Source organism: Polyergus mexicanus, unplaced genomic scaffold (assembly GCF_030449975.1).
Source record: "Polyergus mexicanus isolate NDT 795.1 unplaced genomic scaffold, iyPolMexi1.0 SCAF_12, whole genome shotgun sequence".
NCBI lineage: Eukaryota > Metazoa > Arthropoda > Insecta > Hymenoptera > Formicidae > Polyergus > Polyergus mexicanus.
Genome location: NW_027223332.1, coordinates 3,435,928 through 3,450,627, shown reverse-complemented (window position 1 = coordinate 3,450,627; position 14,700 = coordinate 3,435,928). Strand labels below are relative to the sequence as shown.

At 34.3% G+C, this 14,700-nt stretch overlaps 1 protein-coding gene across 5 annotated transcripts in view; it reads right to left on the bottom strand.

Moving 5' to 3' along the window:
- Nucleotides 1-14,700, bottom strand: part of Fife (regulating synaptic membrane exocytosis protein fife) — a 281,898-nt gene that overhangs the window by 163,265 nt on the left and 103,933 nt on the right. For 4 of the 5 annotated variants that reach the window (XM_070304866.1, XM_070304869.1, XM_070304870.1 and 1 more), the window contains exons 6-8: nt 12,532-12,783; nt 3,638-3,800; nt 2,783-3,091 (exon numbers count right to left, since the gene is read on the bottom strand). In XM_070304866.1, the coding sequence (XP_070160967.1) occupies nt 2,783-3,091; nt 3,638-3,800; nt 12,532-12,783 (724 nt within the window). The remainder of the gene's footprint in view (nt 1-2,782; nt 3,092-3,637; nt 3,801-12,531; nt 12,784-14,700) is intronic. The other variant, XM_070304868.1, reaches the window with a different exon arrangement.

Below are 14,700 nucleotides of genomic sequence, written 5' to 3'. Positions count from 1 at the left end.
TTCGTGCCCCTTGTATTCTCTCTCGCTCGCACAGAGCATAGTGCTCTCTTTCGTCATGCTACGTGCGAGCGAGAGAGAACGCAACAGAGCACGAAACAGAGTATGTCCTTCTCTACATGCACATCAACTTCCACTCCTCAACAATTGGTCTAGATATACTATGTCTCTGTATGTACATATGTACGTGTACCCGTGTGCACGTGTGCACGTGTACCCGTGTGTACGTGTGTACGTGTGTACGTGTGTACGTGTGTACGTGTGTACGTGTGTACGTGTGTACGTGTGTACGTGTGTACGTGTGTACCTGCGTACGTGTGTACGTGAGTACGTATGCAACATGTTGTGCAATCTCTAACTTCCACAATTTTTTAGATATTTAGTTAAATTTTTTTACATGGATAGAATATTATTAAAGCATGGTTGGTATCGGATTTGGTGAGAATCGGTGAAAAGATTCACTTTTTATAAAATTTTGAATTTTTTGAGAAATGTCTGTACACATTTTAACTTTCGCAAATTTTACGATATCGAGTTAAATTTTTTAACGTGAATAGAGTATCATTAAAGGATGATTGATATTGAATTTGATGAAGACCAGTGACCGATTTTTATACAATTTTTTGAAATGTAAATTTTTGAATTTAAAAAAAAATATTTTGTAATATCCTGATTTTCCAACATTATAAATATTGGTGTATATTGGCTTGCCAATAAATTTCTAAAGGTAACATTAAGTTTAAACCAAGCCGATTTTACATTCCTCTACTTCCTCTATAAGGAAGCAAAAATTGAAAAACTCGCTTGCTTTAAGAAGCTTAAGCTTTGTGAAATAAAATGATGAGAAAGCAATGTACAAGTTTCTAATTTGTTCAATTTTTTCAGCTTGTTTTATTTAATATTGACTTGTGCACTTGACTGCAGCCGCGTTGAAAATCACGTCACGTCGCGCTACGTATCGCGAATTGAAAGTATAAAACATCGGGGTTGATAGATTTGAAAAATATACGTGCGTGAGTATTGATAGCTTTAAAATCGCGTTACGATCGTATGCTACTTCGTGACGCACATCGGAAATAGTTTTCGCAGAAAGTTCACTGCAAGTTGAGTTTGATTCTGTGTGCATGACCTTTTAACGCGGAAAACGAGGAAGACAAAGAGAGAAAGAGAGGGAGGGAGGAAGAGAAAGGTGAATTTCCATGTCGAGTTGGTTGGCGCTTCCGATCACACAGTCTGGCAATATGCACGCGCAGTATTAAAGTTACACAGTCATCTCAGGATTCGTAATGTACACGTTCGACGGACGCGACTGAATTGAATGCATGAAAATGAGTATCCTGAAACTAGTTTTGCGCAGTCACTATTTAAAGCTGTTTCCTACGGAAAATTTTAACATTACTCTCGACAACTATTACACAGTTACCAACAATTTCATAACGTGAAATTTTCATAAAAGAATTTCGTGTCGCGTTGATGTGGAGAAATGAGACTATAACCTAACCTGAATCAATCATAGCCGGGGTGTCCACGGTCGGCTTTATCATAAAAGAATTTTACTTCAAAATTACGTATAACGACATATACATATATACCATTTTAGAAATGTTTATATTATGAATTCTCCCAGAGAGATATGATCGCATAGTTAATTGGAAGTCGTGGCTTGAAACCACTACAAATGAGAAATTCTATTGTATGTGTTATATATTGAAAAGATCGAAACCACACACACACACACACACACACACACACACACACACACACACACACACACACACACACACATCGCTATATTCGAAATATACTTAGCGAAAATCGGCTTATTCATTTCTTTGAAAATTGCTTGCCACTTTGAAAATGCATCCGCGTAATGGAGGGAATACAATACAAGCAAACTATCGCCGCTGCTACTGTATTCGATTATTCTTTTCAATGGTCTTTGTCGCTTTTAAGATCTCCTAGAGCGCAATCATTTCCAAATTGACGAGAATAGCGTTGCGATAACTCGTAAATGTGCAATATGGCGAGAAATCAGAGCACATATTGTTGTGCTACTTTCCGAAGGGAGCGAGAGGGCTGGGGAGTTGGAAATTTCGGTATCTTCGTCGAGGATCGAAGAACCGATTGCCAAAGTTTTCCCTCGGAGATAGTCAGAGAGGTTAGAGAAGATAACGTTTTAGCGAGAGAAATTATGCGTACGCATACGCGATATCAACAGCAAACGGCTATTGATAAACACTGTCCGTCGTATGAAAGTAACTTTTGATGCATCAGTTATACAAACTATCATTATGCAAAATATTATAGCTCTTTTCTGATGAGTTATGCGATATTGCAAGCATAAAGTTAAAATATACGATAAACGGGAAAATATTAATTTCAGCACGCGCAATGTGTTTCACACACGGATGAATATTAAATACGGTATTTTTTTTTCCCTTATAACAGGAAATACTGAAACCGAATTATCATATTACATTATAGATAAATTTACACGTTTACCCCGTGCACGATATAGTACATATTTTGTATAAGGACACTATTTTATGGAGAAACGTGACGATAATTCTTTATATTTTATTTTATTCTTTTTAATTTTTTTATTCGTATTATTTTAATCTTTTTCGTTATTTTTTGCTGGAATATATCACGCATATTTATTTAAATATAATTGAGCAGAAATTAAGAGAATTATACGTTATCAGTTAAATTAAAATTACAAGCGAATCGATTAAAGAGAATAATTTTCTTATCTATGACAATAAATATTTATTAATTAGCGCACCTTGAGCCGAGATGGAGGCTCTTTGTTGGGCGGCGGCAATAGCCATCGCGTTGAGGCCGCTACTTCCGGGCGTGGCGTAAACGTCATAGGCAGACGCTCGTCTCGGCAGCTGGACCGGAAGTCCTAGGCCGGTTTCGGGATGTGTCGGCTGCACACTACCGCCGGCCATCGCGGCCGCCGTCTTAATTTCATCGTCGTAGGATCTCTGCCTGGTCACCCGAGATTTACGACGAATCGTACCTCCACCGCGACGAGCGCGTCGCCGATGCTCCTCCTCGTCGTCCAGATCGCCGCTTTCCTGCTCGATCGCTTTATCAATAAAATTAAATAAATTTTACCCAAGTAGTTGAAACGAAAAATTCAAAAATTTATTTCAACTTTGAATCATATCTTTCAATTGATTGCGATTGATTCAACTGATTTTTTATTATCTATTAAAAAATATGTTATAAAAAAATATGTTAACTCCGGCTATCATTACAAATTTTCAATTAGTTTGTGTTAATTTACTTCTTTATGCATACCGGAAATCATGAAGACCAACTAAATATTCAATTTTGAAGTCATAACCGTAAAAGCAATATATCAAACTGTCGATCTGTCAAAAATTGTCAAATTAAAAAAGAGCAAATTAAAGATTTGAGATTATATGTTTATTATTATATTAGTATTTATTATTACATTAAATACAGATGTAATTTTTCTCCATTTTAAAAAAGCAAAATTACGTTCTCTTTACTGGTATTTTTTTCTTGATTATATCGTCAATATCCGGTCACATTATGCGAAACGTGACATTATGAACATGCGGAGAAACAATAGATATCTTATACGAACTAATAAAACGATCCTTACCGCTCGTCTGAGCCGGCATGACGATCCTCTGAGGGCTAGTCGCTCTCCCTCTGTCGGAGGCCTGATGTCGATCCGGTGAGCCACCCCTTGACTTGCTTTTCCGGTCCAGGTCGCGCTCCCATCTGAGCTCCTCCCTTTGGCGCTCCCCTGCAACCTTTCGAAACTACAACATTACGACACCAGAGATTAGGGCTCGATGCAAGAAACGTCACCACATGTAGGGCAGGGAGAAAGTCACAGCATCCCCAACAACACGGCATGGGTAGGCGGGCGAGAGATGCAAGTACAAGATTAGGTAGCATAGTTCGACATCTAAAAGCTGATGGGTTATATCAATGCGCAAAGATTAGCTCTGGAATTTTATGATTGTTCAGATGATTGAATCAAGCTTCGTGACTGTATCTGACAGAATCGATTTGTTCGAATAAAGCTATTAAATGAGAATCTCTAAAAAGAGTCGATACGCAACGAGTTACTAAATACAACGAAAGCTGGAAGGTTCATTCTGCTCTATCTATAAATCAATCTATCTCTACTTTATTTGAAATTAAATCAAGACTCGTTTTATCGATGTTATTGATATGCCATATTCGAGAAGATGGAAAAAGTGCTGAACGGTAAAATTAAACACGAAATTACTCGATGCGCAAGTTTTTATTTATTTAAAAATGTGTATTATTTGTGACGACAGATTATTTCTATAAATGAAACGAGTGATTGTATCGCATACTTTAACCCCATACAGCATCGCAAGATTGCAATAACATTGCAGCAACATTTTTCTGCAAGATTGCAATATTGCAGAAACATTGCGAAATGTTGCTGCAACGTTGTTATGATATTGCAGCAACAGTAAAATGTCCGCTACAGAAATATTGCAATATAATATTGCAGCAACATAACAATATAATATATATGCGATAATGCTTTATGTATATTGATCGACATGATATCCTTAACATATGAAAAAATAATAAGAAATTAAGCCTATAAGAGTCAGGATCTAGCGTGTATATAGATTTTCTGTATTATATAATAATAACGAAATTATAAAATGTAAATTTTTCAGTACACATTCGACTTCCTTCAGTGACAGAGAATATCTAAGAGAAATAAGAAAAAACTCAATTTGCAATTGTGTAAATTCACAATTTCTTTGTATCCGAAATATTCAGATATCCGGATGCAAAAAGATTGTGGTGAATTTACGCATACAACGAGTTTTTTCACATCTCTCTTGTCTTTATATAATCTAAAAATTTATTTATTAAAATCTGAAGTATCTTTTGCATATTAGAAAATTATTATCAAATTTTTGATTTTATATAAGAATGGAAACTATTAAAAGAATTCTTAGTCCAATGTCTGAGCCCCTGTATTGGGGTCATATCATACGACTTAAATTAACAAAAATAGTTATTATATCTTTTTAATCTTACTAGCCGCTCTTTGTAAACGCTCTTTATATAATCATCATGGCTAAAAATTAAATGCGGAATAGATAGCGCAAAATGCGCCGCATAGTGGTAAACGAATGAACTAGCAATTATTGAATACTTTTTTTGCAATATTTTCGGAATGTTGCTGTAACATTGCTAAAGTTATATTGTAAAATAATGTCTTTGCAATAATTTCTGCAACATTAAACTGCAATATGCAATATTACAATGTTGCAGCAATGTTGTTGCAAGCTTTAGTGCTGTATGAGACGTGATCAATTCTACGGGAAATAAACTTTGTGTCGTCTGCAAACTGCAACAAAGACTTTTCGCCCGACAATTTCGTAGCCGGTGAACTGCTCTCTCTAGCAATGAAAATTAATAATGCGACTCGTTCCCTTTCCCCTCTTCACCTAACAACGCTTGCGGGTAACAAGATGAGGAAGACCGCGGAGGAAACAATGTAGTCGAGAGAGTCCACAATATTAATGAAATAGCCACATCCGAAAATTAACTTCGTCCGGGTTTCGTCACGCGATCCTGTCGCGCGGCATAATTACAAGTCGGCAGCAATACGAGAAGGACGAGACGAGAATGCGTTTAAGCATTAAGGGGTTCATTAAGCTCGGAATCCGTAGGAGGAGCCATGATGGTCGGGGCACGTCTTTCTCGCACACCATGACTACTCATGGTGTTGCTTATTTGCTACCCACCGGGTAGATGTATCAGTGGCTCGATCTCGCTCTTACAAACATCTGTCGCGCGCATAAATATAATCCACTGGTGATTGCCGAGCGTGCGATGGGGAAATGTCATTTTAACACGACGAAAAGATACTGGCTTCTCTTCTGCACCTCGCGATAATCTTACCTCGAGTGAAACCACGTTGCAACCGTACCTCGTAACTGCATGGGCGCATCCGACAATGTCTAAACTGGGTCGCCGTATACGATGCGATGTAACATGAATGCCACATATGTACGTACATATATCGGCAACTTTCGGAGCGTGAGACGACGGAGATGCATCGAATACTATGCATCACTTTGGATACTCAGTCAGTGGTAAATTATCCAATAGGCGTAGCCTAACAAATATGTCTAAGCACATGTAGGCAGCTCAGAAAAGCTAGTGCCGTTATGTAGGACATCTCGGAGGCGTGAACGCAAATGCCAAATGCAATTTTGAAACGTGGACGCGTTTGCGTTTATAATTGTTGAACATTGAAAAATCCTACAGCAACTAGGTCGGAGTTGTTGAACAAAGAAAAATTTGACCTCCGAGTCGCATTAGCATTTATGTAGAGAACAATTTTTGAAGAATTAATTAAATTGTATTTAGTTGTAATAATAACGTACAAATTTAAGATAAAATAACATAAAAGAATACTATGTCTTTTTTCAATCTATATATTAATAGTTGCGCTGTTATCTAAATGAAGTTATCTAGATAATCATTTAGATGAAGCAATTATCTCATCTTTTTCTAGATAATAATAGAATATATTATCTACATCTTTATCTTAGATGGAAAAATTGCGGCATCTACCTTAAATTATCTAAATTATCTAAGCACCATTCAAGTAAATTATCTAATTACCTAGCATTCAAGTAAATTATCTAACTATCTATCTAGCATTCCTAAATTTAAATTATCTATCTATCTAGCATTCAAGTAAATTATCTAACTACCTAAATTATCTAAGACTAAGGCCTTTACTAAGGGCTGCATTCAGCAGAACTCAGTCCTTAGTAAGCGCTTTATGATTCTTTAATATGTTTAGTTCTTATATTTAGATCCAACGGAGAACCAAAGATAAGATCCAATCATATTAAAGAATCACTAAGCACTATATTTGCAATCAGTATAAAAGTATAAAGAATAGATCTAAAACGTCATACTGCCTCGTGCGCGCATATTTTCCATCATGTTCACTGCCGAATGTGATTCTTTGCAGTTTTGTGCGATTTCTCTATTAATAATACCATAGCGGAAGATGCAAAAGTATTTAATGAAAAAGTCTATACGTAAATATATATTATTTCAGTTGTTCCTTAATTTTTTTTTAAAACGATATTATCTTAATACCATCTAGATAAAATGCTTTATATTTTCATCTATTATCTAGATAAACTTGAAATAAATCATCCTATCTAAGATAAAATTTTATATGTCTTATCTTATTTTTATTTAGATGATTTCGATATTATCTATGCAAAACACTGCATACATAGGATATACAAAAATAGATAAATACGAACATATAAATGACGACATTTATAATTTGTGCGGTAATCAAATTAATTTGTGGAACCGGATTCTCGTCGCATAATAATTTCGGCATTTCTTTATAGTTTTGATAATTATTTTTGCGTCATTCCTTAACGTCGCGATTACATTTCATCCATCATGCGGCCGCTCTAGTTCACGAGAAAACCGTCAACCGTGACATGCGAATGGCATTGAAGTGGATTGAATCTCCAGATGAAAAAAGCGTCAACGGCAATTATCGCAAGCAAGATAAACGCATCGCATCGTTCCTCAGTAAACGAGACGTATCGCGGGAGAATGACGAGCGTGCGAAAGCGAGCGATAAACTCCAATATTAGCGTTCGTCCCATCGTAAATACGAGACATCACCTCTCGACTTTGCATACGCCTACGCGTGCGTGAATACCCATAGGACATATTTCATTACGTCACGACGTTCCTGACAAAGCGGAGTTACGATCCCGAATCCGCCATCTCGTATCTTTTGCATCGAACGTCGAATTTGTCGCAAATGAAACACGCTGGAAATACTTCATGTTGGTCATCATCGAAAGAAATTGGATGTTAATTCATAAGTATTGTATAAAAAAATGTAATAACTTGATTGGCACATTTGGAGTGAATGAAATGCGACAAGATAATACAGATTGATTATACTGGTCGACAAAATGAGATCTTCTTTTGCTTTAAGTGTTATCAAGTTTTGTCTGGTAGACTTTTTAACCTTGATTACGAATTTGGCCATAAAAATGGCCAAAATGTATTATGTCAAATTTTTTAGAAAATTTCAGTCAAAGTTGCTAAAATAAGCATTTTTGATACTTTTGAGTGAGTTATATCTTTCAATAGGGACATGCTCCAGAAAGTAGTGACAGCTCAAAATAAAGCTCAAGACTTATATTTTTTGATAAAAGTGCTAAAAGTCCCAGATAGAAAAAGTTCTCCTAAAAAAAAGTGGTCGAAACATAACCCATACAGCACCGAAAGATTGCAAAAACGTTGCATAGATCTTACATTGAAACATCGTAATATTGCATAGAAGTTGCGAAATGTTTCTGCAATGTTACTGCAAGCCTGCGGCAATATTGAAATGTCCGCCCTCAGAAATATTACAATGTAAGACTACAGTAATGTTACGGTGCAATGTATTTGTAATATTTAAATACATTGCTACAAATATGCAAAACCTAACCTGTGTTGGGATTGTATCAGACAAATTAATCTGATAAAAATAGTTATTATACCTTTAATATTACTAACCGCTTTTTGCAAGCTTTATATAAACGTGACTAAAACTTAAATACGGGATAGATAACGCAACGCGCGCCGCATAGTGGTAAACGAACGAAGTAGCGATTATCAAAAACTGTCTTTTGTAATGTTTTTGAAATGTTGCTGTAACATTCTCATAAAATATTACAATTCCATATTGCAATAATGTGTCAACAATATTTCATTGCAACTTGCAAGATTGTAACATTGCTGCAATGTAATTGCAATATTCTGTGCTGTATGAGAAAAAACATCATTTATCGCAGTGTCCTCTAATTGTCCGTTACTAAAACACTAGTACCAAAAGCTACTCTAATTTTGTTCTTAAGTAATAGCTATCACAAAATCCTATACTCGAAAACAAACTCATTTCCATGATTTAAATAATTTTTCAAAAATTTGTGTCCGCTATTTAAGATCCTCCATTTCTAATTTTGAGATTTTAACACATGATTCGTGATGAGTTACCAGGTAAATATATACATACCGATTTTCATGATTAGAATGATTCTTTTTTTTTTAATTTTAGTCACGGACTATTGGAAAGACACTGCAATAGACGTTTCTTAGGAGCACATCCCCATCGAAAGATATAATTTACGCAAAAGTATCAAAAAATCCTATTTTAACAACTTTGACTAAGGTTTTCTCAAAAACTTGACGTGATACGCTATTTTTACGGCCAGATTCGTAATTAGCGCTAAAAAATCTACCAGAAATTATTTAATAGAACTTAAGGGCAAATTTGGTGTCAATGTTATTAATAAAAATATTTCAATTTCATTTCATTGTCCAGAAAGAATTATTTTAAAAATATAACAACCATTTAACAAAAAAAACACGCCACGTTGGGCTGCCGTCGAATTTCAAAAATATTGTATATTACAATGGACGAATTTATCAAACAAAAAATGAAAGCTAAAATATGCAAAAATAGAAATATGAATTTTAATGATCTTTTATAACAATTACAAGCTTTTAATTTTTCCGCGTAATAAATAGTTTTATTTGTGATATACAATCTCGTAAAATTTTTCAACCTCGTTGTTTTTATGATATTATTCTTGCCGATATGCGGAAGCACGTTCTCATTTTAATTTTGTTCAATTTCCTTTCGTCTCTGTTCGCGCAAGCGCGGATCCGATTATTCTGTCAAATGATAAAAACGGTTGTCGATAAATTTTACCGGTATCAAGTTATCGGCTCGCAACAACATAAGTTTCACATCAGCCTTAGAGCTATATGACAGTCAATAACTGAAGCTTTGATAATTTCAAGGATAGCAACTTATGTAAATGTCAAGCATTTACAAACATCAAGCAATTTGAAAAACGCGGTATGTAGAAAACACGTAACATAACCTTGTATTTATTCCTTACAAAAAGAAAAATGTTGCAATTTTCTACGACTATATTTATATAATCGCGATTACTTTTTTATTACACGAATTTAAAAGCATGATAATGGCTTTTCAGGTCGTATTTTAAGAGAATAAAACACATATACGATTCTTATTACGATGCATTTCCATCCGACTTTTACGAAATTCGCATTTACGATCACCACGCGGTAATTACATGCCCGATAAATTGTCTGTCTGAATGTCAGGTCGTGAGAAGTCTAGCTGCACACACGTGCTTTCGTTCCCGACGCATGTGTGTTTGCGGGCACTCAGTTTGCGAGAGACAAGTGCACTGCGGGATCTGCGTGCAATGAGATCTTGTCAAGAGTAGTCGAACTCCGCGTCAAGTCCGACATCAGTGGAAGCGCGCCTTGTTAAAGTCGCACGTGACGAGAATGATCATCGATTTAATAACCCAAATAATTTATGATTTTCGCAAAAATTACCATATATTATTTTGCCATAAAAAAAAAGATAAAAATGAATCCGTTAGTTTTGCGTTCGTTACATAATTTTATCGAGAGCCACTTTATATATTCCACATTTTATAGAAAAATATTCTTACAAGTTTTAATACAATTATTTGATTAAATATATACATTTTAAGATATTTAATTTTTAAAATATACGTTTATTGAAATTATTTTAATTATTTTAAAAAGCAAATATTGAGTCTTAATTAGAAATTAATATGATTGAAATAAATTGCGATTCTTCACACAATATATTTATTCAAAATAATATTATTGGGATTGTGAAATATGATGAAATTTAAACTATTGCGTAATCAATGATGTTTTGAAAATCCGAAGAAAAGCAAAACTGAAATAGTCATACTATATAGAAATCGAGCGATCGCCAACGTCACAATCGAAATAAAATACTTCGAGATATTTCTTGTATGCAGGGTAACCTGCACTTGCATGTGGCTTTGTTTGCAGTGGCTTGCAAGAATCTCAATGAGTAGCATAAAATATGTATTTGAAATAATAGCAACGTGTGGTTTATAAAGCGTTTAAGCGGACACTCAAAGCATGTTATACAGTGACTCGTTTCGCAGCGGTATTTTAGCAAACTCTCTAATTTCAATCATGATTACACGGACGTTTTCGCGCATATAGGGATGCTGAATTATGCATCTCGTTGGGAAAGGGAATCTCGTGCGATGGTAAATCGTGAGTAACACAAAAAGCCAGTCAAACGACACGGTGCGCATGTAAAGCATGGCTTTTCTCTCAATTTTGAAAATATTCTCAACTCTTTATTGCAAAAAAACAAAGTCGTGTCAAGTAATATTAATATTAATTTTTTGAAATGACAAAAAAACGCATCTAGATTAAAAATATTATAATTAAATGTTGACAATTAAAGTACGAAATGTGAACGTCCCATCGCCGGGATTTCATTTATTAACACGTTTTAAAATGGGATACCCTGCGTGCGTGTGTGTGTGTGTGTGTATACAGGATGTCCCATTTTAAAAGTTCCACCCTCATAACTTTTCAGGATCAACGTTTGAAGAAAAACGACTCCGATAAAAGTTGTAGGGAACAAAGGGGGCTATCTAACAGTAACCTTGGATTTAACATTAAAGGTCATTTTCAAGGTCATTTGAAGGTCAACTTCCGTTTTTTAAATGGGAAGTTCTATTTTTCATAACATATTCTTCTAGCTTATCTCGAGAACTTTCCAAAATACTATAATAAAGTATTTTTTTATTAAGTACTTTTTGAATTATTTTATATTTTAATCTGACATATTTTGATATAAAAAATTAAATATTTCGTAAAATATTCAGTTTTCGATAATCTTACCGTAATACTTTTATGTACAGAATAATGAGACAAATCAATTAGTATAAGAAATAATTGTTTTTAAGAAAATTATTTACAATGTATTTTTTTAAACAATTATTATTTTTTTTTGCACTAATTGATTTGTCTCATTATTTTGTACATAAAAGTATTACGGTAAGATTATCGAAAACTGAATATTTTATGAGATATTTAATTTTTTATATCAAAAGATGTCAGATTAAAATATAAAATAACTCAAAAAGTACTTAATAAAAAAATACTTTATTATAGTGTTTTGGAAAGCTCTCGATGTCAGCTACAAGAATACTAAATAAAAAATGAGGGTTTCCATTTAAGATTTTAAAGTTGACCTTTACATGACCTTCAAATGATTTTCCAAAGTCAAATCATTGTCACCATCTTATGGCCCCCTTGAAGCTACACAACTTTTGTTTGAAACATTTTTCGATTTAACGCAGTGTTTCTGAGATATTTGAGTGGGTCCTTTAAAATGGGACACCCTGTATATATTATCTCATAAATATATTGTCGAAACTGTGGGCCATCAGAGCAATTATGCATTTACTCTCGTGTTATTAGATAAAGCAATCAGGGTTATTCTGAGATAATTATGCTATTTGCGTCATCCAACTCTCGTTTAATTATTCAAATTAGGAAAGCATAGATTTCATCACGAATTAAGTTTTCGCTTACCTTCTCCAGTTCCTTGAGACTGGCCGGCGAAACGTCGGAATGCCTTCGGATTTCCGGACTCCGCGGCGGAGCCAATCCTGTTCCAAGTGCGCCTATTTGACTCCCGGTGGGTCCAAGTCGGGCATCGCTATGTCTCCTTTGAAGAGCTTCCAGAATCGGTACATCCAGCAACGAATCCGTGGATTCCTGTGTCACTATCGGCTGATCCCTCGAGGCGATCTTTCGGCGGCAAACACTACATCGCCAGGAAGACTATAACATTTTTCAAAAAGGCAATTTATTACTCATCAATTTATTACTTATCAATGCATATAGATATTTATTACTAGCGAAAAGCTTGCGTTTAATGCTAACATGAAATTATTCTTTGCTCTTTGGAGCTGTCGAGTCAATTGATTTTCTTATTTGTCAATATAAATTTAAAATACACACACACACACACACACACACACACACACACACACACACACACACACACACACACACATATATATATATATATATATATATATATATATATATATAAACATTTTCGTTTACGTAAACTTATGTATTATTTTTACTTTGATAAACAACAATATATTATTGAATGCAAAAAAAAAATAGAAAAATTATGAAAACAAATTCAAACTTTTTATTGTAAATGTGGCTATCCTTTCTCTCTTCAAATACTAGGTAAACTTGCAATAATAACTTTGCATAATCAGATTTCATACGACCTGCTTTTTATATAATACATATTTATAATAGTGAAATTCATGCACGGTTCATAAAAGCAAAGTTATTCTCTTTTTCCGCGTACTCGGAGCATGAATAATAGGGAATGGAGAGAACGAATGCAAATTTTTGAAACTTATTAAAACGCACACATTTCCATCATATTCACATGCGTTGACTTTTTTCGCAATTCTATAGCGCAATACGTTTCGTTTTATCAAAAATATATAAAATAACGCACATATATTTTTCAACGAATTTAGGTGAGAGCGCAGATATATCGTATATTAGGAATGAATAGGGACACGGAATAAATAGACTCTTGGAATAATTGTGCACATTCTAGCAAATTTAGATTACCCGCAGGAATGTTATGCAATGGCATACCATACGTTATAATAAGCGCAAGATTAAATATCGTACGATCGATCGCGCGCGTTTATCAAATTTATCAATTACGTGCGTTATTAGAATTACAACATCGCGCGTTCACTCGACGAGCAAAAGGAAGGACAAATAATCGCGGCATTTCTCAATTAATCTTCGACGCGAAATGAGATCGTGCAAAATGCGAATAAATTTTTTTTGTTAAATTTCCATTCGTTTTCGATAACAGAGTACCTGAAAAAACATGGAATAGCTAGAATTCTCAGGGATTTCTTTTGTCTAGAAAATCAGGAAATTTTCATGGAATTCTATTGGGATTTGGAATTCAAAAAAAAAAATTTCTTCTAATAATTTTGCTTTCACATTGCAAACAGTCGGCGAACTAACTGAATTATGTGTTTAAAATATATTTTATATATCTACCTCTGTTTATATCAGGGTTGGGAAGTAACGCGTTACTTGTAACGCCGTTACCGTTACAGTTACTTTTTTTCGGTAACTGTAACGGTAATGGCGTTACAAATTTTATTTGTAACGGAAAAAGTAACTTCGTTACATTTTTCGGTAACGAGTAACGAATTTAACAGTTACTTTTATCGTTACTTTTTTCAAATTTTTTGATTAATTTAAGATATTATTCTTGCTATTGTGCGTGATAAAATTTTTATCTTAACCGTAAAGCCGTAAGCAAATCGACCAATTGGCATTCTTATTATGTTGTAAAAATGCTTGAATGTGATTGATCAACTTATGGCTCTTGCAGACCAGTGCGATGACGCGACGCGCGATATCCAATGAGAGCTTTATCTTTTCGGAAAAGCAGAGCTCTCATTTACTACCAGTTCTAAGTACCTTGCAACGAAAATTAGAAAATCTCAATAAATCTGACCTTATAGATTGCCATTCATTAGTTGAAGCTATTCAGCAAGGTTTAAATAATAGGTAACTTATTAATTTGATTAATACATATGTTATTTAATTTTAAATAAGGATTTAATTGAAAAATATTATTTTATTTTAAACTATTGATTCAAAAGTATTAATTTCAATAAAACAAACAATGTC